A 22,994-nucleotide genomic window follows, 5' to 3' on the forward strand; every position below is an offset into this window, starting at 1 on the left:
GTGTCAAACATTTAATTAACTCGCCCCTAATGCGATGGCTGGAACCTGCTTTTCTTTGGTGAGGCGTGTGATGATGTTAGCTGGTGTTGACGATGCTGCTACTCGCAACTGCTTTCCCAGGTTTGCTCTCCTAGATTTATTGAATTTCGAGTCCCGCCTGCGGTTGCCTTGGCAGGGCCACACCAAATGATTTCGTGGGCCTCATACGGCCCGCGGGCCGGACGTTCCCCGCCCCTGGCGTAGATGCACACATAGAGATGCATCGAGACCCATAGAGATGCATCGAGACCCATAGAGATGCATCGAGACCCATAGAGATGCATCGACACCCATAGACATAGATTGAGACCCATAGACTGGACTAAAATGTAAGTTTCATCTACCAGGTAGGGCCCACTAGGCTGGCCATCATCGTCGCATGGAATTGTATCGCAGCAGGCAAATCCTCTGAACGCGTGTGACGTTGATTCTAAAATGTGGAGGGAAAACCCGGAGGAGCCGGAGAGAAATCTGCTGCGACCACCGGGAGACACCTCAAACTCCAAATACACAGCAGGCGTCAGGGTCTGGATCGAACCCACGATCTCCGGTATAGCAGGCGAGGTATTTAACATCTCTACAGGGAGGGAGAGAGAGACACGCAAACTCCAAATACACAGCAGGAGGCACCAGGGTCGGGATCGAACCCACGACCTCCTGTATAGCAGGCGAGGTAGTTAACATCTCTACAGGGAGAGAGAGAGAGAGACACGCAAACTCCAAATACACAGCAGGAGGCACCAGGGTCGGGATCGAACCCACGACCTCCTGTATACCGGGCGAGGTAGTTAACATCTCTACACGGAGAGAGAGACACGCAAACTCCAAATACACAGCAGGAGGCGCCAGGGTCGGGATCGAACCCACGACCTCCTGTATAGCAGGCGAGGTAGTTAACATCTCTACAGGGAGGGAAAGAGAGACACCTCAAACTCCAAATACACAGCAGGCGTCAGGGTCGGGATCGAACCCACGACCTCCTGTATAACAAGCGAGGTAGTTAACATCTCTACACGGAGAGAGAGACACGCAAACTCCAAATACACAGCAGGAGGCGCCAGGGTCGGGATCGAACCCACGACCTCCTGTATAGGAGGCGAGGTAGTTAACATCTCTACAGGGAGGGAGAGAGAGACACCTCAAACTCCAAATACACAGCAGGCGTCAGGGTCGGGATCGAACCCACGATCTCCTGTATAGCAGGCGAGGTAGTTAACATCTCCTAGCCACCGTGGCGCCGAGTTGGCACATTCTGCTCTCTGAGCTGTTTACGTGCTACGAAGAGTAAGGGCCATTTCCCGAAACGTCGCCTCTCATGTATTTTTCTTTCTGCTAAGGCCACGCACACACACAGTGTTACTGACGGATGTTTTTATTTTCTCCCTGAACCACAGTGGGTCGATCGGTAGGCAGCTTTTGCTCCCGAGTGGCGATGTTTACACATTTGAGGCTGAGTCGACCGAGGGGAGGCCCAGGACCGGTTCAGACAATCGTCACCGGTGTAGGTGGCCGCGAGTGGCTAACCGATGCGCCATCGCTTCACACAGTCGCACACACGCACGAGAGCGATAGATAGAAACACACACCAATGCCGTAATTATAATATACATTGGGGGGGGACACATCCCCCCCTATATTCAAATATGCGCAAAATGCCCCCCCCCCCAATATATTGCTATAAAAAATAATGTCTATGCTTTGTTAATAAAAACAACAATTTGCTAAACCTTGGCCACAATATCTGAACTTGTCTTCATATAAATCAATGCATAAAAATTTCTGTTTATATGATTGTGGTTATGGTTGTACTTTATTAATCCATAATCTCTGCCATTACATACAATGAAACAAGAAATGGTAAAAAAAAAAACAGAGCAATGTAATACAATACACTATTAGACATTATTGTAAAAAAGAAATAAAAAGTCCATCCCATGTGTTAGTGAATTTTTTTATATTTTAGGCAGGAAATAAGTTTAACATTTTTGATATTTTTCTGGGTTGGGACCCCCAGACACCCTGGAAGATTTGGTCCCCCTCAATGTTGACTCCATGGCTACGGCCTTGACACACACACGCACAGCGGCGCCCGAATGAAATCTGTCTCCCGCAGAAACAACGAGCGACAGGCCTGGTGAGCGCACGACTGCGGATGTTTACGAGGAGTACTCGGATGAGCCGACAGCTGCGGTTGAAGGTCGGTCAGTCGGTCGGTCGGTCGGTCAGTCGGTCAGTCAGTCTTTCAGTCGGTCGGTCGATCGGTCGATTGGTCAGTCGGTCAGTCGGTCGGTCGGTCGGTCAGTCGTTCAGGCAGTCTTTCAGTCGGTCGGTCAATCGGTCGATTGGTCAGTCGGTCAGTCGATCGGTCAGTCGGTCAGTCGGTCAGTCGATGCTCTGAGCGTTTCTTTTTGCACGAACGCCGCGTGTGGATGAAAGCTAAAAGGCGCAGCCCTGCAAGTGCTCGCTCCCGCCACTGCTGACTGAAGGACCTCCGCTTGAGGGGACTCTTAGAGAGGGGTGCTGTAGAGGCCCCCCTCTTTAGTGCGGTTACCTTGGCCTACTCTTTCACGCTGGCCAGACGTCTTGGACTAACTGGCGCCACGGTGGCTAGGAGATGTTAACTCCCTCGCCTGCTACACAGGAGGTCGTGGGTTCGATCCCGACCCTGACGTCTGCTGCTGTATATTTGGAGTTTGCGTGTCTCTCTCCTCGTGGTCGTGTGGATTTTTCACCGGTAATCTCCAGTTTTTCGCTCCAACACCGATAATCAACATCACGCATTTAGAGTATTTGGCTGCTATCAATGTCCAAATGGCAAGCCACATCGCTGCGCTAGTGTTTGTGGTCAGGTCGCTTCTGAAAAAAAAAGCTATATAGCTCAGTGGGCCTTACACCTGGTCAAATAAAGAATAGTCTTAACTGGGATTACCTACACTTTAACCCCACCCGCACGCTATGACCTGCATATCGTAGACTTGCTGAGCTGTGCTCATTTATACCGTTGCTGCTGCTGCTGCCGAGTGGACAGAGGTGTGGGATTAAAGGAATTCAAGAGACTCGCCTCTTATCCTTTCCGCTTATTAGACTCCCGCATCCTTCAAAATGTTGAAATCCCAAAACGGGTACCAGACTCTGGGCGGAGTTGGTCAGAGTTGTAATCGCACGGCGGCGCTGATCAGAATCCCACATTACAGCAATCACAATTTGAATTTCATAACAGTGATTAATTCTACTCGTTCCAGAGTAATCACAATTTTTTATTCGACCCTATCCACAGGTTAGAATTTCACAGTGCTCACGATGGTTAAAAAGTTATAATCCCACACCACTCACATTACAATCCCACTTTAGTTATGATTGTAATCCCACACGTATCAGAATTGTAATGCCACCATATCCACGGTCAGAACTCCACAGTGCTCACGATTGGAAAAACCTAAAATCCCACACAGGTGACATTACAATCCCCCGCCAGTCCCATCGCAATCCCACTCGAGCCAAGGTTACAATCCCACACCCAGCAGAACTCTGTAATCGCATCCCACCCGCTGTTAGAATGCCACAATGGCCAACAATGTAAAACCCCGCAGCGGTCACATTGCAATCACCATCTCGAGGCCGCGGTTGCAATCCCTCACGCTCACAATCAAGGAGGGAGTGTTAAGCCTCCGGGGAGATAAAACCACCGGAGTTCGATACAAAGATCGGGTCGGAGTTGGTCGACACCTAGAGGAGAGACCTTGAACGGTGCAGGAGAGACGCCTTACTGGCGAGCAGTAACGCGGTTATCAGCCGATAAGGGGCCTCGTAAAACGCACGAGATACCCACGGATTGCAGAGTTGTGCATTTTCTTGCTTGGTATTTCCAAAAAAGAAAGGAATACATAAAGGATAAAAAATAACGACCGCTTTTTAAACAAATACCCCCCTGGAATGGTGCCGATCGTGGGTGCTGAGCACGTGGCCTCTCAAAGGAAGAAAAGCGTGGCCAGCAACAACCAGCGCAATTCAAGTTGTGTTAGATAAGCGTGTATGGCATACGTTTGGCTTGAATAGAAAGAGGTTATAATTATTGTTGTTATAATATGTACTTGGGGGAAGAGAGGCGATGGTTGGAGATGATGGTGGTGGTGGTGGTGATGATGATGGGAAATTCTAGAGTGGAGCGGTGCGAAGGAAGAAGCAGAGAGAGAGAAGGGAGGTGACATGCAGTGTGGTGAGCGGGTGGGTAAGTGGGTGGGTGAGTGGGTGAATGGGTGGGTGAGTGGGTGAATGGGTGGGTGAGTAGGTGGATGGGTGAGTGGGTGGGTGGGTGAATGAGTGGGTGAGTAGGTGGATGGGTAAGTGGGTGGGTGAGTGGGTGAATGGGTGGGTGAGTGGGTGAATGGGTGGGTGCGTAGGTGGATGGGTGAGTGGGTGGGTGGGTGAACGGTGACGCGAGTTAGCTTCCCACGCATGGCCATCACCGGTGGCGATTATTTAAACCGGTCATGGGCCTCCCTTAGGGCAACTCAGCCTCAAATGAGTACCTGGGGTGGTGGGTAAACATCTCCACGAGGGAGACAAAGGCGGGCGGGCGTGGTGTTGGCCACCCCACCCCCTCGTGTGCCGTGCCGGCCTTCAAAGGTGCTCGTTAACAGCACTTGCCCCTACAGTCTGTTAAGGCTCCACGGGGGTTCTTTGTCTTTGTACCCTCTCATCTCTATGCCAGCGACACGTGCACCCCTTTTTATTATTATAACACGTTTTTATTTAACTCACTCAATTTTAACCCACTTCCCAACGTGGTATCGACTGCAAACTTGGTAAACTTTTGTCATACTGATGACGATACTATATTATATCATATAAAATAAAACATATATTTTTTTAAACAATCTTTTCTCCATGTTATGTTTCGGCTTGGGTCTTATTGTCCACGCTCAACATGACGTTGGCTGTATATGACCACGGTCCCCTGGCGTTGTGGCAAGCTTCGGGGCCACTGCCTGGAGTCGTGGAGTTCTTCCATTACTACTAGTACATTTCATAAAAGCGTGTTTTAAAAAAAAAGTTTTAAAAAAAGTTAAAAAAATTTTATTACTTATTACACGCTCCGAAGAAAAAGGGGTCAATGTACCGAAACGTCTCCTACTCCGTACGTTCTCTTTATTCCTGCTCAAGCGTCGATCGGTCGGCGGCTTGTGGTGGGGCAAGGCGTGGGTGCTCGTCAAACTCTTGCAGGACGTGTGGCCCGTGTGGGAGAATCCGCCGGATTCATCTCGAGAGCTCCCTCGAGCCGAGGCCTTCACGACCACAATTCCACTGGGGCGGGTGGGTTCGGGAGGGACGTTGACCTTGCTCCTGACTTTCTGTACCCGGTAATCGATGCTCGATACGGTTAACGGTTTTTTTTAAAAAACCGGTTACCGTTTTTGACTTTGTTTTAAAACGACCCTACTTTGGTGTGCTGCAATAGGCGGCCCCTCCCCCACTCCCCCGAGCGACTTGTCCTTGACCCGGTTCGGTCGACGAAGAGTATTGGAGATGTAAAAGACGCTATCACAACACTCTGCAGTCTACAATAATAACGCTTTACGGCGAGCGGGGCCGAGGGCGCGCGCGCGCGTGCACGTATGTGTGTGTGTGTGTGCGCGCGCGCTGGTCTGTGCAAGGCGCGTGCACGTGTGTGTGTGTGTGCGCGCGCTGGTCTGTGCAAGGCGCGTGCACGTGTGTGTGTGTGCGCGCGCTTGTTTGTGTGAGGTGCGCGCGCGTGCACGTGTGTGTGTGTCCAGTGAGGGAAAAAAGTATTTGATCCCCTGCTGATTTTGTACGTTTGCCCACTGACAAAGAAATGATCAGTCTATAATTTTAATGTTAGGTTTATTTGAACAGTGAGAGACAGAATAACAACAAGAAAATCCAGAAAAACGCATGTCAAAAATGTTGTAAATTGATTTGCAATTTAATGAGGGAAATAAGTATTTGACCCCTCTGCAAAACATGACTTCGTACTTGGTGGCAAAACCCTTGTTGGCAATCACAGAGGTCAGACGTTTCTTGTAGTTGGCCACCAGGTTTGCACACATCTCAGGAGGGATTTTGTCCCACTCCTCTTTGCAGATCTTCTCCAATTCATTAAGGTTTCGAGGCTGACGTTTGGCAACTCGAACCTTCAGCTCCATCCACAGATTTTCTATGGGATTAAGGTCTGGAGACTGGCTAGGCCACTCCGGGACCTTAATGTGCTTCTTCTTGAGCCACTCCTTTGTTGCCTTGGCCGTGTGTTTTGGGTCATTGTCATGCTGGAATACCCACGACCCATTTTCAATGTCCTGGCTGAGGGAAGGAGGTTCTCACCTAAGATTTGACGGCACATGGCCCCGTCCATCGTCCCTTTGATGCGGTGAAGTTGTCCTGTCCCCTTAGCAGAAAAACACTCCCAAAGCATAATGTTTCCACCTCCATGTTTGACGGTGGGGATGGTGTTCTTGGGGTCATAGGCAGCATTCCTCCTCCTTCAAACACGGCGAGTTGAGTTGATGCCAAAGATCTCCATTTTGGTCTCATCTGACCACAACACTTTCACCCAGTTGTCCTCTGAATCATTCAGATGTTCAATAGCAAACTTCATACGGGCATGTATATGTGCTTTCTTGAGCAGGGTGACCTTGCGGGCGCTGCAGGATTTCAGTCCTTCACGGCATAGTGTGTTACCAATTGTTTTCTTGGTGACTATGGTCCCAGCTGCCTTGAGATCATTGACAAGATTCTCCCGTGTAGTTCTGGGCTGATTCCTCACCGTTCTCATGATCATTGCAACTCCACGAGGTGAGATCTTGCATGGAGCCCCAGGCCGAGGGAGATTTACAGTTCTTTTGTGTTTCTTCCATTTGCGAATAATCGCACCAACTGTTGTCACCTTCTTTCCAAGCTGCTTGGCAATGATCTTGTAGCCCATTCCAGCCTTGTGTAGGTCTACAATCTTGTCCCTGACATCCTTGGAAAGCTCTTTGGTCTTGGCCATGGTGGAGAGTTTGGAATCTGATTGCTTCTGTGGACAGGTGTCTTTTATACAGGTAACAAGCTGAGATTAGGAGCCCTCCCTTTAAGAGTGTGCTCCTAATCTCAGCTCGCTAGCTGTATAAAAGACGCCTGAGAGCCAGAAATCTTTCTGATTGAGAGGGGGTCAAATACTTATTTCCCTCATTAAAATGCAAATCAATTTATAACATTATTTACATGCGTTTGTCTGGATTTTGTTGTTGTTATTCTGTCTCTCACTGTTCAAATAAACCTACCATTATAATTATAGATTGATCATTTCTTTATCAGTGTGCAAACGGACAAAATCAGCAGGGGATCAAATACTTTTTTCCCTCACTGTAGGTTACGATTACGCAAAACAGCACGTAATAACCATGCCATTGTAATACTAATTATGATTATAGATTTGAAGCTTCCGTGACTGCAGGGATCCATACTCTTTGGTTCTTTCGGTAAAGTCACGTAGGTAGAAAATTAATAGATCACGACGTTTCGATCGCAACACAGGCAACCGTCATCAGGTGAGACAAACACAGCAGAAAGAAACTGCTAACGCAGTTTACCGAAATAACGAAAGAGTACTAATTATGATTATTACAATAATAATTAGGTTAATCTAAGACGGTGAAGTGTTGCCCACTCGTTCGTGAATGTTCCACCAACCATCGCTGCTCCATCCTCAGCGATGCATCCCAAGCCACGTGCCCAGCCAATGCTCAGTACGAATCCATATCATACTCATGCCATCGTACGATATTCCAAAACAAGGTTTGCTGGCTGGCTGGCTGCAGGGGCGGACGGGGAACGTGGCGGTGACGCTAATACTGCTCCCGTTAATACAATCTAAGAACACGACACTGGTTGTGTCGTTGTGGTTCGTGACATGCTGATGGGCGATTTCCCCGTTCTGTCCTGGCAGTGATGGCGAATTACGCGATCTACTCAGTCGCGGGGTTGACTGGAGCCCTCGTCCTCGTCTGCCTCGTCGTGCTTGGGTCACGGTGAGCAGTTTACATCATCACAGGCGTGCAAAGACAAAGATCCCCCGTATAGCCTGCAACAGACTCGTTGGGGCAAGTGCTGTTAGCGAGAATCTATGAATGACGGCGCCGCCACACGAGGAGGTGGGTGGCCAGCACCACGCCCGGCCGCCTTCGTCTCCCCAGCGGCGACGTTTACACACCGCACCAGGTACACATTTTAGGCTCAGTCGACCTAGAGGAGGCCCAGGACCGGTTCAGACAATCGTCACCGTTGTTGGCCGTGAGCGGGAATCAAACCCGGGTTTTGCCAGGTTAGTAGCGCAGCGTAGCGCTAACCGCTACACTACCGCTCCACACCACACACACACACAGACACGCACAGACACACACAGACACACACACACGCACAACAGTGAGAATTGGGGGGGGGAGTCTGAGTTACCTACCGAGAATTTCGCACTCCAACACGCCGAGCACGTGCCCGGCCAGATTCCAGCCAGTGCGATGCAGCCTGCGGACAAGCGAATGCTGTCAATGAATCGGTGGAAAAAAGTTTTGGTTGTTGAGTGAATCGTGAAACAACAACAACAGCAGCAGCAGCAAAAAAATAATCCCTTCTTACAATCCCGACAACCCCGTGGGTGTCTCCTGTGCGTCTCTCTCGTCCGGCAGGCGATTGATGCTCAGAAAAGACGACATTCTGGCGTCGGATAACACGGAGAGCAGTCTGGGAAACGACTTCCGCGACAGTTTCGACCCCTGCCAAAGACTTCGCGTGTGAGTTGAGCAAAGATCCCAGCGAGAGAGAGAGAGAGAAGACTGCGCCCGGTTCAATTACAGACCCAAGCGTGCTTTGGATGACTCAACTCCTTGAATCGGACACGTTTGTTGACACAGGGGCTTGTGTGTTTTTTTTGTACACGCAAAGACAAAGATATCCCCCGTAGCCTACCACAGGCTGTTGGGGAAAGTGCTGCTTTGCGAGAGGCTGTATTAAGTACACACATTCTTATCAACATATGCACACAAAGACAAAGATCCTCCGTATGGCCTTTTAACAGACTCTTTGGGACAAGCGCTTTTAACCAGCATCCTCGACGGCCGACACGGCGCATGATATATGCACACCGAGACAGAGACGCGCACGGCATGGCATGATATTTGTTGTGACGTCTGATTTATTATTCTGTGTAAAAAAAAAAGTTTTGATTTCTGAGTGATTTTTCACTTTAAAACTAAGCAAATCGTTTTTTGTATTTCCCCAGGTAAGGCCCACACGGCTATCTTGCTCTTTTTCTGAAGCGACCTGATCACAAGTGTCAGCTCGACGATTTGCTCTTTACCGCGTGGAAATTTATAAGCAGGAGCCAAATACTCTCAACGCGTGTATCTTAACGCGGAGAGGACCCGGATAATAATCCACGCGAGCCCACATATTTCACCAACTTATTCACCATCTCATCAATCGTTGGCAACATTTTTAAAGTAATGTTTTAACATGTTATCGATCATTGAGGATATATATGCAATAAGGTTGTCAAAATATTGGAGAATAGCAAACAAAGAAGTACATATCATGCCACATGCATGTACTTAGAGATACAAATGTATACACGTTACCAAAGACAGAGACATGGCCCCGTATCACCTTAACAGGCTGTTGGGGCAAGTGCTGTTCGCAACAACCACCTATGAAGGCCGGCACGGCACACGAAAGGGTGGGTGGCCGATACCTCGCCCGACCGCCTTTTTCTTCCTCCTGCCGATGTTTTTACACATCGCACCAGGTACTCATTTGAGGCTGAGTCGACCTAGGGGAGGCCCGGGACGGGTTCAGATAATCGCCACTGGTGGTGTTGGTGGTGTTGGTGGTGGTGGCCGACAACAGAGGCAAAAGTCCACACAGATTTCGACATTTAGTGTCTCATCAGCAGGATTCACCCTTAAATGAGTGTAACACTTATATGAAAAATATATAATAGACGACGTTTCGAGCAATGTCCCTTCTCCATAGCATACAACAACAAATTTGCTCCGAATTTCTTTTATTTCTAAAATGTACCATGAGCAAGGTCCATTGTCCGAAACGTCGCCTATCATGTAACGTATGCATATCAATTTTAAGGCCGCGGTGTTATTGACGAATGTGTTGAGTTGTTAGTTTGTTTGTTGTTGTTTGTTTGTGTTTGTGCACCACTGCCAACTCGGCAGCATCACCAAAGAATTTGCACGTATATGTATACGTATGTACGTATGCGCCACGCTCGCGTACACGTGCGCATAGCTACGACTGGTATTCGACCACGTGGCATACTTCTCAGAACTATCGTCCGCCCGTAAACGTTACAGCGCTCTCGGTGACCGAAAAAGCTTCACGTAACCGAACCGTTTGCGCAGTGGCAAGTAGACGAAAATGCATCAGCTGAGTTCTCCTCTCGAACCAATGTCTAACAGAGAGGAACCCTTGCCTATAATCATCCGGCAGCTGTCCAATATTGCTTCAAGCAAAGCTTGACTTGCGCTCGTGATGAGACGCTGCACGTCGAAAGCTTTCCTTGCCTAAGCACACCTGGGAGAAATTGAGCAGCATTGGTGCAAACAGAGCCTGGAGACTGCTGATGAGACACTGCGCGTCGAAATGGGTGCGGACTTTTGCCCGCGCTGAACCAATCGCCGCTGAAAGTGGAACCCCAGCCAGAAAGAAGGCGGCGATTGTCGTCGATGGGATGTGCAAAGGCGTAAAATAAAACAATTTAATACGCGGCGGGACACAAATAGGAATAAAATCCTTCAACAGGAGGCGTTGTGCCGTGTTGCATTGTCTGCTCACATATATATCTCATCTTACGATTTAACAATGCGTCTTTTTTTTTAAAAAAAGGACAATTTACCCACGCACATTGCATCTTTATAGCCCCCCCCCCACCCCGCGGCGTTCCGTGACACTGCTCCCATTAAGCACATAAAGGTGGAAGATAAGACAGGGCACGGTTATCTGTGCCCCGCGTGTAAAGCGGTGGCTGTAAGGGACGGGGAGGGGGGTCCTATAGATTGTGAGGTCACAGCGCGAGAAGGCCTGCCATTGGCCGGAGCCTCTCAGGAGAGGCGCCGTCATCAGAACGTGTGTTCCACTCAGCGCGCCTCGTTCGCAGATTAAGATCTGTCGTCGGCCGTGTTGAAGGTGTTTTTTTCGTTTATTGTCGCTAGGACCTAGATTGTTGCCCCAGAAGGGGTTGTGATAGAAGGGCGGTGGGGGGGGTATGGTGAACGAGTGAGAGAGCCGGAGAAATGAGTGGTTGGGTGGTTGAATTAATATAGGTGGGTGGGTGAATGAGCGAGTGGGTTGGTGGGTGACTGAGTGAGTGGGTTTGTAGGTGTGTGAGTGGGTCGGGAGGAGAATGAGTGAGGGAGCATGAGAGTGAGTTGTTGGGTGATTGAATTGATGGGTAGGTGAATGGGTGCTTTGGGTGGGTGGTTGTCGAGATTGTGAATGAATTGGTGAGTGATTCAGTGGGTAGGTGAGAGACTGTGTGTGTCATGAGTGTTTAGGTGGCTGCTTAGGTGACATGAGTGAGTTGTGTGAGTGGGAACTTAGTAAACCGGTGGGTTTATGTATGAGTGGGTGACGAATGTGTTTCGTGGTTAATTGAGTTGGTGGATGAGTGAGTGGTGCAAAATATCAGTCGCCATTACAAATACACAATAAAATAGCACTGCATACGGTAAACTAACGTTTCGGACAATAGACCGCTTTCAGGCTTGTGGCACGTGCTAACTAATCATGTACTTGGACTGACCTCAGCCTGACATCAGTACCTGGGTGCCAGTGTGCAAACATCGTGTTACTGGGAAGATAAATGCGGGTCGGCGTGGTGCTGTCCAACAATGCCCCAGGTCTTTCTGTATAGGTAGGTGCTCGCTAACAGCACTTGCCCCAACGGCGTATGCAGGCTACACGGGTGGTGGGGAGGGGGGGTCTTTGTCTCTGTGTGTGCATGTGTTAACGAATCACCGTGGTGTAGCTACGAACCCGGCGACCGCGGCCAACACCGGTGACGATTATCTGAACCGGCCCTGAGCCTCCCTTAAGGCGACTCAGCCTCAAATGAGTAACTGGTGCGGTGTAGAAACAGCGCCACTGGGGAGACAAAGGCGGCCAGGCGTGGTGTTGGCCACCCACCCTCTTGTGTACCGTTCCGGCTTTCATAGGTGCTCGCTAACAGCACTTGCCCCAACAGTCTATTTAAGGCTAAACGGGGGATCTTTGTGTTAAAGAATCACGCTGTCGCTCACGCCTTCCCCGCGATGTTGTGTACGTAGTGATCTTAGCGACGGCTAACATCAGTGGCGAGTGACAATCGTGATCGGACACCTCGCTCGCTCGTCAGCATGCTGCGGTATGTTTGTACATCAGCAGCGCTGGGGATACAAAGACGGCCGGGCGTGGAGCTCGCTAAGGCAACAGGTCGCGCGTGGTGGGGTAAAGTGTGGGTACTCCCACCACATCCGAGGTGTTGGAAGAGTAGGCCAACGACTCTCCTCTCTAGAGCGGCCTCAAGTGGAAGTCTCCTTTCCGCCAGCAGTGGCGTGAGCAGGCAGTTGCAGGGGCTGCGCCTTTAACTATCAGCACTTGTCCCAATGACCTATCAAGGCTATAGCGGGAATCTTTATCTCTCCGAATATGTACGTACAATATGTGTGATTTTGTATTGTTTGGAGCGGTGGTGCAGTGGTTAGCGCCGCTGTGCTGTACGCCCAGTGACTCGAGTTCCCATCCCCGCTCGCAGCCAAACGCCGGTGACGAATATCTGAACTGGGCCCGGGCCTCCCCAGGGTCGACTCAGCCTCAAATGAGTACCAGATGCGGTGTGTGAACGTCAGCATTGTGAGACAAAGGCGTGCCGTGCCGGCCTTAAATATCAATTGGCCCCTATAGTCTCTTGAAGGCTATGCGGCGGGGGGGGGGGGGTGTTTGTAATTGTCATGTTAATATATACGGCGGCCCTCGACCAAACGACTCAACGTGATAACCTCAAAAAGCAGCGGCGACGATAACTCGTTGAGACATCACGAAGGGTTTACGCCGATGAAGGGCGGTTGTCTGCGGCTCGCCGTCTCGTGGCGAGGGTGTGGCGTCTTGAAGCCCTCGTGGCGATCGAGGAGCGGACACGTGCGTGGGACGCTCGCCCCACGTGGAGTTTTGCTTGCGTGGTTTTTTTTATCTTGCACAAGTGTCACGCTCGTTGTGTTTTGATGGGGCGAGAGATCTGAAGATCGGCGAGAGTCTCGTTTTGTAAGAATTGCTGTTGGTGTTGTTGATGATGATGGTGGTGGTGATTCTCCCGGAGCGGTGGCAGTGGTGCGCAAGCATTGTCAACATCAACGAACTCAATATTATTTATAATAAAGGTTTTTGGGTTAGATCGCGTTATTTATACATGTGTCGTAACCCTCCACCACCCGACACGGCCAATCAGCAAAAAAAAGTGTCACGTTGACAAAAGACAAATAGTTCACTACTTTAGCCCCTCATCGGTGTGTTGAAGAGTGAATCCACAACATTTACAGTTTGAGTACTGTGACGTTTCGCTGGTAATTACATCCAGCATCATCGGGCAATTCGCGAGAATATATTAATGTATGTCCGATGATGCTGGATGTAATTACCAGCAAAACGTCGTACTCAAACTGTAAATGTTGTGGATTCACTCTTCAACACGCCGGTGGGCTAAAGTAGTGAACTATTTGTCTTTTGTCAACGTGACACTTTTTTTTGCTGATTGTCCGTGTCGGGTGGTGGAGGGCTACGACACATTTATAAATAACGCGATCTAACCCAAAAACCTTTATTATGAATAATATTGGTCGCGAAAGCCTACGTGTTAAACGAACTCAACATATTCGTCAATTTACACTATGGCCTCAAAATAATAATAATACGTAATGTCTTAATTGCACGTACATGAATACATTTGAGTGTTTGTGTCATTTGTAAGAGTGGCCCTGGGTGCACTGAAGTGACAAAATGTAAAATCATCAAATAAAGTAAAGAAACGAAGCAAATAGAGAGCAGGGCAAAAAAAACAAAAGCAGCCAACCACCTTACAGAAAAGAAAAAAAAAACATCAAAAGCGTTTCACCCAACAGTAACAACGTTAAATAAAAGACAATTTTTTTTGCGGGATGCGATTGTGAACAACAGCCACAACAGACATGAGTACATCTGATCGGCATTATCTTTGAGTCACTGTAGCTCGAAAGCTCGATCCCCTACAAGGTGCCTGGTGAGGTTTTGGAGGTGACCACGTGCTCGGCGTTTGAAGGAACTGAAGACCGGAATCGGTGATCACAAAAGTTGGCGGACGGATATCTGTTTTTTTTTGTTTTAAACCATTCAGAGTCAATTGAATGTGCAGAAACGGCAACAGTGGGTGGTCGGTGAATTCTACGCGCGCATGTAATCCTGCGCTGTGGAGGCAGCGGCCAGGGGTTGGTGGATCACGCACAGATGGGGCGTGAATCTCCCCTTCCCCTGGGCGTCGACGAGGTGCCGTGCCCCTCTCTCGCCAGGAGAATGCGAGACAGCAAATGCGGACACCCATCTCTGTTTCCATCTGCACGGGGGATAGAGCGTTGCCCCCTCGTTCAAGGCGTGGGGTTGCTCCCGGTGCTCCGGTTTCCTCCCCACACGTGAAATGAAACTCAGCGTGGCCCTTCTGGATAGATTAATGCGGAAATTATTGTTAATTCTTGCACTCGTATGTCAACAGACGTGACGTTATTACAACTTCAACAGTCGTGGCGTTATCTACAAATGACGCTGTACTCAAAACCAAACCATCCGGCGGCGGTGCTTGACTCTCTGTGTTGACTGTGGAGCCCAAGCACAAATAACGAACCCCCCCCCCCCCCAAACTCAAAAGCATTCGTCATGAACGCTGCGCGTGGCCTCAGGTAAACACATCACAGGTGGCGTCTCGGCCAATGGTCCTTCTGCATCGACAGGAGAGAAGCCGAGGACGTTGTCGAAGATGGTGTTCCACGTGTTTGAAGCTCCAGCAGGTTATTAATAATCCACTGCTGGACGAGGGTCTCGAACACGCGCTTGCGAGTGCATTGCTTGACTGCACTTCACCTCGCTGGTCAGGTACGGTCCGGTGAATTGGAGAAGCATAGGCGGAGGGAGCATAGAAGTACAGCCCAACAATGTGTTTTTTTTTGCTGCGCTTCCCTCTACTGCCCACAACGTAGCGCCAGAGCACCCCTTAACAACATGTTACGACGCATGGTGGTGGTCACTCTTGCAAACACTATCCAGGCACCAAGCTTACTTAGCTTGCAGGATCGGGTCCTATTCGGGTGGTTGAGTAGCAGGCGACGTTGATGCAAGGCACCGATTACCGTAACCATTTTCAAGGCTGAGTCTACCTCGGGGGATACCCAGGCCATAGGATGGCATTCACTTGCCATAGAGTGGAGATGATGCGATGATGTGATACTCCCGTGGAGTTAGGGATTTTACAGTGTTCATGATGGTCATGCCTCTGGCCAAACACACTCTGAATGCACCGTCAGGTCTCGGAGGTTGAGCAAGATTGAGTGGCGGATTTCAGTGCCATGACCATAAAGGGTCACGGTCGCTGATTGAAAACTCTCCTCTCTCGGCGCGTGGGCCGCCGTTGCTTTCCACGATAATTTTTCATCGCAGGGTTCGCACGTACAAGATAGTGGACACCTCGGCGTGCACTCTGCACGTTATATGGGCGAGTGTGTGGAATATCAATATAACATTCTGCACACACAAAAGTTAATACAATATAACAATAATTCAACGAATTTGAGTCGTTGGTCTGTGGCCCCATCTGTGGCAGTAAAGCCACGCTGCTGTCCACTGCACGTATTTGATTCTCCTGTATTTGTATTATCTTGAATAAACAGGAAGTTCAACTTCTGTAGGCCCTGCTTCCTTCCTTTTTAGACCCCGACCCTTCCTATTTAGGCCCCGCCCCCTAGCTAATTAGTCCCCACCCCTTCCTGTATAGGCCCTGCCTCTTCCTCCATTCACGTGGTTTTGGCTAGTTCGTGTAGTGCGGGGGTTGGGGAGCACGTGCCCAGCAGTGGGAGTGGTGAACGTGGTCAGTCGGTGTGGGTAGGGTCAGTCGGTGTGGGCATGGGAAGTAGGTGTGTGTGGGGTCAGTAGATGTGGGCGTGGTTAGTAGGTGTGTGTGGGGTGAGTAGTTGTGGGCGTGGTTAGTAGATGTGGGCGTGGTCAGTAGGTGTGTGGGGTCAGTAGGTGTGGGCGTGGTTAGTAGATTTGTGTGGGGTGAGTAGGTGTGGGCGTGGTCAGTAGATGTGGGCGTGGTCAGTAGGTGTGTGGGGTCAGTAGGTGTGTGTGGGGTCAGTAGATGTGGGCGTGGTTAGTAGGTGTGTGTGGGTTGAGTAGTTGTGGGTGTGGTTAGTAGATGTGGACGTGGTCAGTAGGTGTGTGGGGTCAGTAGGTGTGGGCGTGGTTAGTAGGTGTGTGTGGGGTGAGTAGGTGTGGGCGTGGTCAGTAGGTACGTGTGGGGTCAGTAGTTGTGGGCGTGGTTAGTAGGTGTGGGCGTGGTCAGTAGGTGTGTGTGGGGTCAGTAGGTGTGAGCGTGGGAAGTAGGTGTGTGTGAGGTCAGTAGATGTGGGCGTGGTTAGTAGGTGTGTGGGGTGAGTAGGTGTGGGCGTGGTCAGTAGGTGTGTGTGGGGTCAGTAAGTGTAGGCGTGGTCAGTAGGTGTGTATAGGGTCAGTAAGGGTGTGGGCGTGGTCAGTAGGTGTGGGTGGGATGAGTAGGTGTGGGCGTGGTCAGTAGCTGTGTGTAGGGTCAGTAGGTGTGGGTGGGGTCAGTAGGTGTGTGTGGGGTCAGTAGATGTGTGGGCGTGGTCAGTAGGTGTGTATAGGGTTAGTAGGTGTGGGCGTGGTCAGTAGGTGTGTGTGGGGTGAGTAGGTGTGGGCGTGGTCAGTAGGTGTGTGTAGGGTCAGTAGATGTGGGCGTGGTCAGTAGGGGCGTGTGGGGTCAGTAGTTGTGGGCGTGGTTAGTAGGTGTGTGTGGGTCAGTAGGTGTGTGGGGTCAGTAGATGTGGGCGTGGTCAGTAAGTGTGTGTGGGGTAGTTGTGGGCGTGGTTAGTAGGTGTGTGTGGGTCAGTAGGTGTGTGGGGTCAATAGATGTGGGCGTGGTCAGTAGGTGTGTGTGGGGTGAGTAGGTGTGGGCGTGGTCAGTAGGTGTGTGTGGGGTCAGTAGGTGTGGGCGTGGTCAGTAGGTGTGTGTAGGGTCAGTAGGTGTGGGTGGGGTCAGAAAGGATGTAGGGGCGGGGCGCCTTCACGAAGTCCACAATCCACCCCAGGGCGAGTCACGATCACTGTTGGCGGTGCACAGCTGAAACGAACATACGAGAGAAGTTGTGTAACATTAGGACCAGGGCCCTCCTCTGTTGGGGCGTGCGCGGCCCGCGGCACACCTCACTGTGGGTCCCCAACGCCCCGATTCGCCAAGCACCCTCGGGACGCCTCTGCCTGGGATAATTATTATTCCCCACAAACTTTGCTTTTGTGACCAGGACAGTGATATTTGGATTCTCGGCAAACGGGTGACATCAGCGGCAAAGTGATGAACCGGTCCCTGGGAACGCAACAATAATCAAAATCATCTAAATGGAAATTATGATTCTTCTTTTTTTTAACAATAAAGACAAGTAAGACGAGGAAGCACGGAGAGACGCGTGCCCGGAATTACAGACAGGGAGAGGAACACGTGGACTCTACAGAACGTTCGCAGGTGAGAGGAAGGCATCAGGCTGTTATTGGCTACAATGATGAGCCAAGAATGTCAGTCTGTAACGCGCATGACGTCACTCCACGTCGACAAGCCCCCCGTCATTAATAATTATTAACAGGTGGGGTCCATCAAATGGACCCCAAATGGACATTAACGTCACTCCACATGGGGGGGGGGGGGGGGGTGGGGCGAGGCGCCTCCTCCCCCTCCTCGGCGTCAACTGACAACCCTCACTACAAAGGCAGAACCCTCACGTCATCACGTGATCTCCGTGACGCTGTTGTTGAGACATCAAAGTAAAAAGGACGTCGTGATGAACAATGGATTATAACCTTTAAATGAAATAGGTCTGTGTCACCGCGGCCTTACAAATTGCACACGCATTGATGCAATGAATATATCACGTCGCGTTCTGCTGTCCGCTTGCAAGTTTCAGATATACTGCAATACACCCGTCCTTGGACGGGCAAGAGGCGAGTTAAAGTATAATAAATACTTGGGCAAGACACGTGGTGGCTGGAAGTCCTTGTGATGGCTTGCACGATGGAGTTTGTCGTTCCAGTCGTAGTAGTATTTTTATTATTGCTGTCGCCGTGGTCGGGACTAACAACGGAGTGACAGCCAAAGGAGAGAGGGGGGGGTTGGGGACGGAGCGACGAAAATCGACTCAGAATATTTAGACTGCAGGAGGAATCCGATGAGCCATGAAGCTCTTTGTCACAGGTTGTCTCGTTGGGGCACACAGGTGCTGGGTGGATCGTTAAACAACGCAGCGCGCTGAGCGATCGCGACGGCTTGGGGGGGGGGGGGTGCCTTCATCCAGCAGTGAACTGATCATGGCTGCTGCTGCTTCTGCTGATGAGGAATCCATAATCTGCGAATATATTTTGGCCCCAGTAATTCGTTGCTTCCGCCTTCTCCTCTTCACGACCCCTTCACCTATTGGAGTTTGAGAGGAGGGAGAGATAGCGCAGACAGAAAATAAAAAGCAGATTAGGAGTAGGAGGAGGCGGGAGAAGTGGGAGGTGCCAATCTGTAAATGTCGTGAATGAGTAGGTGGGTGGGTGTGCGTGCGTGTGTGATCACGTCTGTGTGTGTGTGTTTGCTGCAGCCATATATAGTCAACCCGTATCGTCTATCCTAGGCATTTCGCATAGCCGTGCGCGTTGTGTGCGCCGACTAACCACACACAAGGCACACTGGGAGGGCAACACCACAGACGTCCGTCACCCCCACGAGCAACCAGCGGCTGACTGCATCGGAAGAAGCAAGCTCTACTACGAATCATCATCGTGCCGTTGTTGAGGTTTCGGTCGGTTGTAATTGTCGGGTGAACGTGCTGAGTTTGGGTGAATGGCCAAGGGGGACTCGGACTTTGAGTGAAGTCTCTTAAAGATTCTCCCATCAGCGGTGGAAGACGTCGCCAGCAAACGCCATCACGATGGGGTACGGCAGGGCACTGCTGATGCTCGCCTTTGCGCAGGTGAGTTGGGAATGATAATCGCCATCAGAGGCACGATAAATTGTCCGTTATTGTTGAACTTTGTTCGTAATTTTTCGAAAGTTCATCATCAATCGTTGATCATTGTAATCATTCAGCCATTCAGTACTCGTTATCACCCTTACATTGTTCATCGCCGCCCATTGTATATTGATCATCAATTGCGTCTATTGTTCATCATCGATTGCACGCAATCGTTATCCATTGCTCATAATCCTCATCCGTTGTTGAACATCATCACCGCCATCGTCTATTGTTCACTATTGTTCACTATTATTAAAACACATTGTTGGGAACCATCATCATTATTTATTCATAATTATTGCAATCCATTGTTTGGCACTATCATCATCAATTGTTCATCATCATGATTCATCATTATTCATTCATAATTATTACAATCCATTGTTTGGCATCATCATCAATTCTTGCAAATTTTTTATTCATAATTATTAAAATCCATTGTTTGGCATCATCATCAATTGATCTTCATCATTACTCATTCATCATCATCATCAACCACTGCTAATGAGACTGGCCGTGGCGGTGTCTCCGCAAGTGGCTGCCTGCAATCCAGCGCAGCTAGGGTTGGTGGATCACACAAAGATGTCGTGTGAAACTCCCCTCCCGTGGGCGTCGACGGGAAGCCTCTGGGGATGTTGATCTTCCCTGCATTCCCAGATCGAGGTTTCGGGTCTATGAGTGACTGAGATTTCTCGCCGTGAAGCAGCCAGGCTATGGAACACTCATCCACGATAAATCAGGCACCTCTCTAGACTCTGTGGACATTTAAAAAACACGAAATGCGCCTTCGCACCTATGTATATGCTTCCGCTTATTATTAAACGTTGAGTTCATATAGTAAATTAATTATTTCAATGTACTTATAATATTATGTTTATGCTGATTGTCTGCTGCTGCTGTGTCCTGTACAGCGCTTTGATGAAAAGTCTCTATATGAATGGAATTATCATTTGTATTATTATCTGTACGGGGATAGAGCGTTGCTCCCTCGCGCAAGGCGTGGGGCTTATTTTCCTTCCACGTGTATGAGTAACTCATTCATTGGCTGAAAACGTCTTTTAAAATATAACAAACCATCGATGTCGAAGGGCTTATTGTGGGTGTCCTGGCTAAATAACTAATTATTGTACGTATTATTATTATTATTGGTTTAACATGTAGACTATTATGTATAGTCTTTTTAGATTTGAAGCTTTCGTGACAGTAAATGATTCATACTCTTTGTTTTTTTCGGTAAAATCACGTAGGTAAAATAAAAAAAATGAAAACTAAATTAAATCACGACGTTTCGGAGGCAACACAAGCTTCCGTCTTCAGGTGGAAACCGTTACAGCAATATTGCTGTATCAAGGTGATTGCTGTATCACCTGTATCACCTTGATAGGTGATACTTGATAGTGAGAGGTAGGGTTGTCCCGATGTTACGATATACATATCGTACGATATGTAAGGCCCGTTATAATCACATCGTCCGCCAGGCAATATCTGGCATCACGTCGTGATTTTAGTACCAACGTAAATCATCTCTTAGCGATTTTAATCTCCAACCAAATTGTGCACGAGTTGACGAACTCGAGACTGTTGTAAATAAGTAGTTATCCTCTGCACGTTAGAAGATTATTGTGCCTTTACACTCATTTTACGAGAGGCGTGTTCACGTTGGGACCCTCCGTGCCACTATCAAAATATAACAATAGGTTTTACCCTTTCTGGAAATAAATCAGGGGGTGTTTAAATGTTAAAACACCAAACAGAATCATATTTTTGAGGAATCCCGTCTGCATTGACCACACACGGTACTTGTGCTGAACATGCAAACAAAAAAACATGCTCTGATAATGATATAATGCATCGTCTTTGAAACTGATTGGTCCACACCAGAGACAGCCTTTTGGCGTCCTCTGGTCTAACACTGTTTGAGACGAGGCTCTAAGTCAGGGGTGGGTAACGTCCGGCCAGCGGGCCGTACGAGGGCCACGAAATCATTTGGTTTGGCCCTGCCAAGGCAACTGCAGGCGGGACTCGAAATTCAATAAATCAAGGAGCAAACCTGGGAAAGCAGTTGCGAGTAGCAACATCGTCAATACCAGCTAACATCATCACACGCCTCGCCAAAGAAAAACAGTTCCAGCCATCGCATTAGGGGTGAGTTAATTAAATGTTTGACCAAATATAACAGGCTAATTTTTAAGTTGATAATTTTGTATGGCCCGCGAATGATGTTATAAATATCCAAATGGCCCATGGCAGAAAAAATGTTCTCCACCCCTGCGCTAAAGAAAGCTGTCTCTGGTGTAGACCACCAGTTTCAAAGACAATGCCGTATATTATCAGAGCATGTTTGGCGTTTGCATATTCATCACAAGTACGTGTGGTTAATGAAGACAGGATTCCTTGATAAAGGATCTTGTTTAGGTGTTTTAACATCTCAACCCTGCCTGTTTTATTGCCAGAAAGGGTAGAACCTATTCTTTGGGTCTTTCGGTAAAGCCACGTAGATATTTTTTTTTTTACCGAAAGACCCAAAGAATATGAATTCCTGCAGTCGCGAAAGCTTTAAATCAAAGGTAAACCCGATCGTGATATCGTGTCAACGTCGTTTTATGTCGAGAGTGTGGCGGTAAAGCCACCGGAAAGCCTCGGGCTCGAACTCGCGCCGCTGCTGATAGCCTGGCGTTCCCAGAGAGCCCAGCGCAGACGTTTCAATATTTGTCGAAGGTTTAACCTTGGCCCTAATCCTAACCTGGCCGCTCTTTGGACTCCCGAATCGTGCTCAGTCCGGTGTCAATTTCCATTCCCTCCTGGTCCAAGTAACGAAATACATCCCACCAGAATGATCTCGTGGCTTTGCGGTCGTCGTCCAGTATGCCTAGCTACTCATCATGTTGTGAATTATCTGGAGCAAGTGGTTCTTAACCTGGGGCGCGCACCCCCTGGAGGTGCAAGATGCCCTTTCCAAGAACCACAGGGGGATGCAGGCCACGGTAAATGTTAAGAACCACTGCAATATACTAACATTGTTCATAGACTAACATTGCCCAAAGACTAACATTGCCCGTAGACTAACCTTGCCCGTAGGATAACCTTGCCCATAGACTAACCTTGCCCATAGACTAACATTGCCCAGAGACTAACCTTGCCCATAGACTAACATTGCCCATAGACTAACCTTGCCCATAGACTAACATTGCCCATAGACTAACATTACCCATAAATTAACATTGCCCATAGACTAACATTGCCCATAGACTAACCTTGCCCATAGGCCAACCTAGCCCATAAACTTACACTGCCCGTAGACTAACATTGCCCGTTAACTATCATTGCCCGTAGACTAACATTGCCCATAGACTAACATTGCCCGTAGACTAACATTGCCCGTAGACTAACATTGCCCATAGACTAGCATTGCCCATAGACTAACCTTGCCCCATAGAAAAACATTGCCCTTAGACTAACATTGCCCATAGACTAACATTGCCCATAGACTAACATTAACCATAGACTAACATTGGCCATAGACTATCATTGCCCATAGACTAACATTGCCCATAGACTAACATTGCCCATAGACTTACATTGCCCGTAGACTAACATTGCCGATAGACTAACATTGCC

General features: G+C 49.0%; 2 protein-coding genes across 3 annotated transcripts in view; both read left to right on the plus strand.

Moving 5' to 3' along the window:
* LOC116953544 (ciliary neurotrophic factor receptor subunit alpha-like) overlaps positions 1 to 10,847 on the plus strand; it is a 31,635-nt gene extending 20,788 nt beyond the window's left edge. Inside the window, exons 9-12 of one of the 2 annotated variants that reach the window (XM_076075132.1) lie at positions 2,153 to 2,236; positions 7,985 to 8,066; positions 8,721 to 8,825; positions 9,705 to 10,847. In XM_076075132.1, coding sequence (XP_075931247.1) covers positions 2,153 to 2,236; positions 7,985 to 8,066; positions 8,721 to 8,825; positions 9,705 to 9,999 — 566 coding nt within the window. In that variant the 3' untranslated portion in view covers positions 10,000 to 10,847. Of the gene's footprint in view, positions 1 to 2,152; positions 2,237 to 7,984; positions 8,067 to 8,720; positions 8,826 to 9,313 lie in introns of both variants that reach the window. The other variant, XM_032973838.2, reaches the window with a different exon arrangement.
* A 7,877-nt stretch (positions 10,848 to 18,724) lies between these two features.
* NPC1L1 (NPC1 like intracellular cholesterol transporter 1) overlaps positions 18,725 to 22,994 on the plus strand; it is a 40,873-nt gene continuing 36,603 nt past the window's right edge. The window contains exon 1 of the mRNA XM_032973894.2: positions 18,725 to 19,334. Within this exon, the coding sequence (XP_032829785.2) occupies positions 19,293 to 19,334 (42 nt within the window). The 5' untranslated portion in view covers positions 18,725 to 19,292. The remainder of the gene's footprint in view (positions 19,335 to 22,994) is intronic.

This window comes from Petromyzon marinus, chromosome 52, assembly GCF_048934315.1.
Source record: "Petromyzon marinus isolate PM22_M1 ecotype Great Lakes invasive population chromosome 52, UKy_Petmar_22M1.pri1.0, whole genome shotgun sequence".
NCBI lineage: Eukaryota > Metazoa > Chordata > Hyperoartia > Petromyzontiformes > Petromyzontidae > Petromyzon > Petromyzon marinus.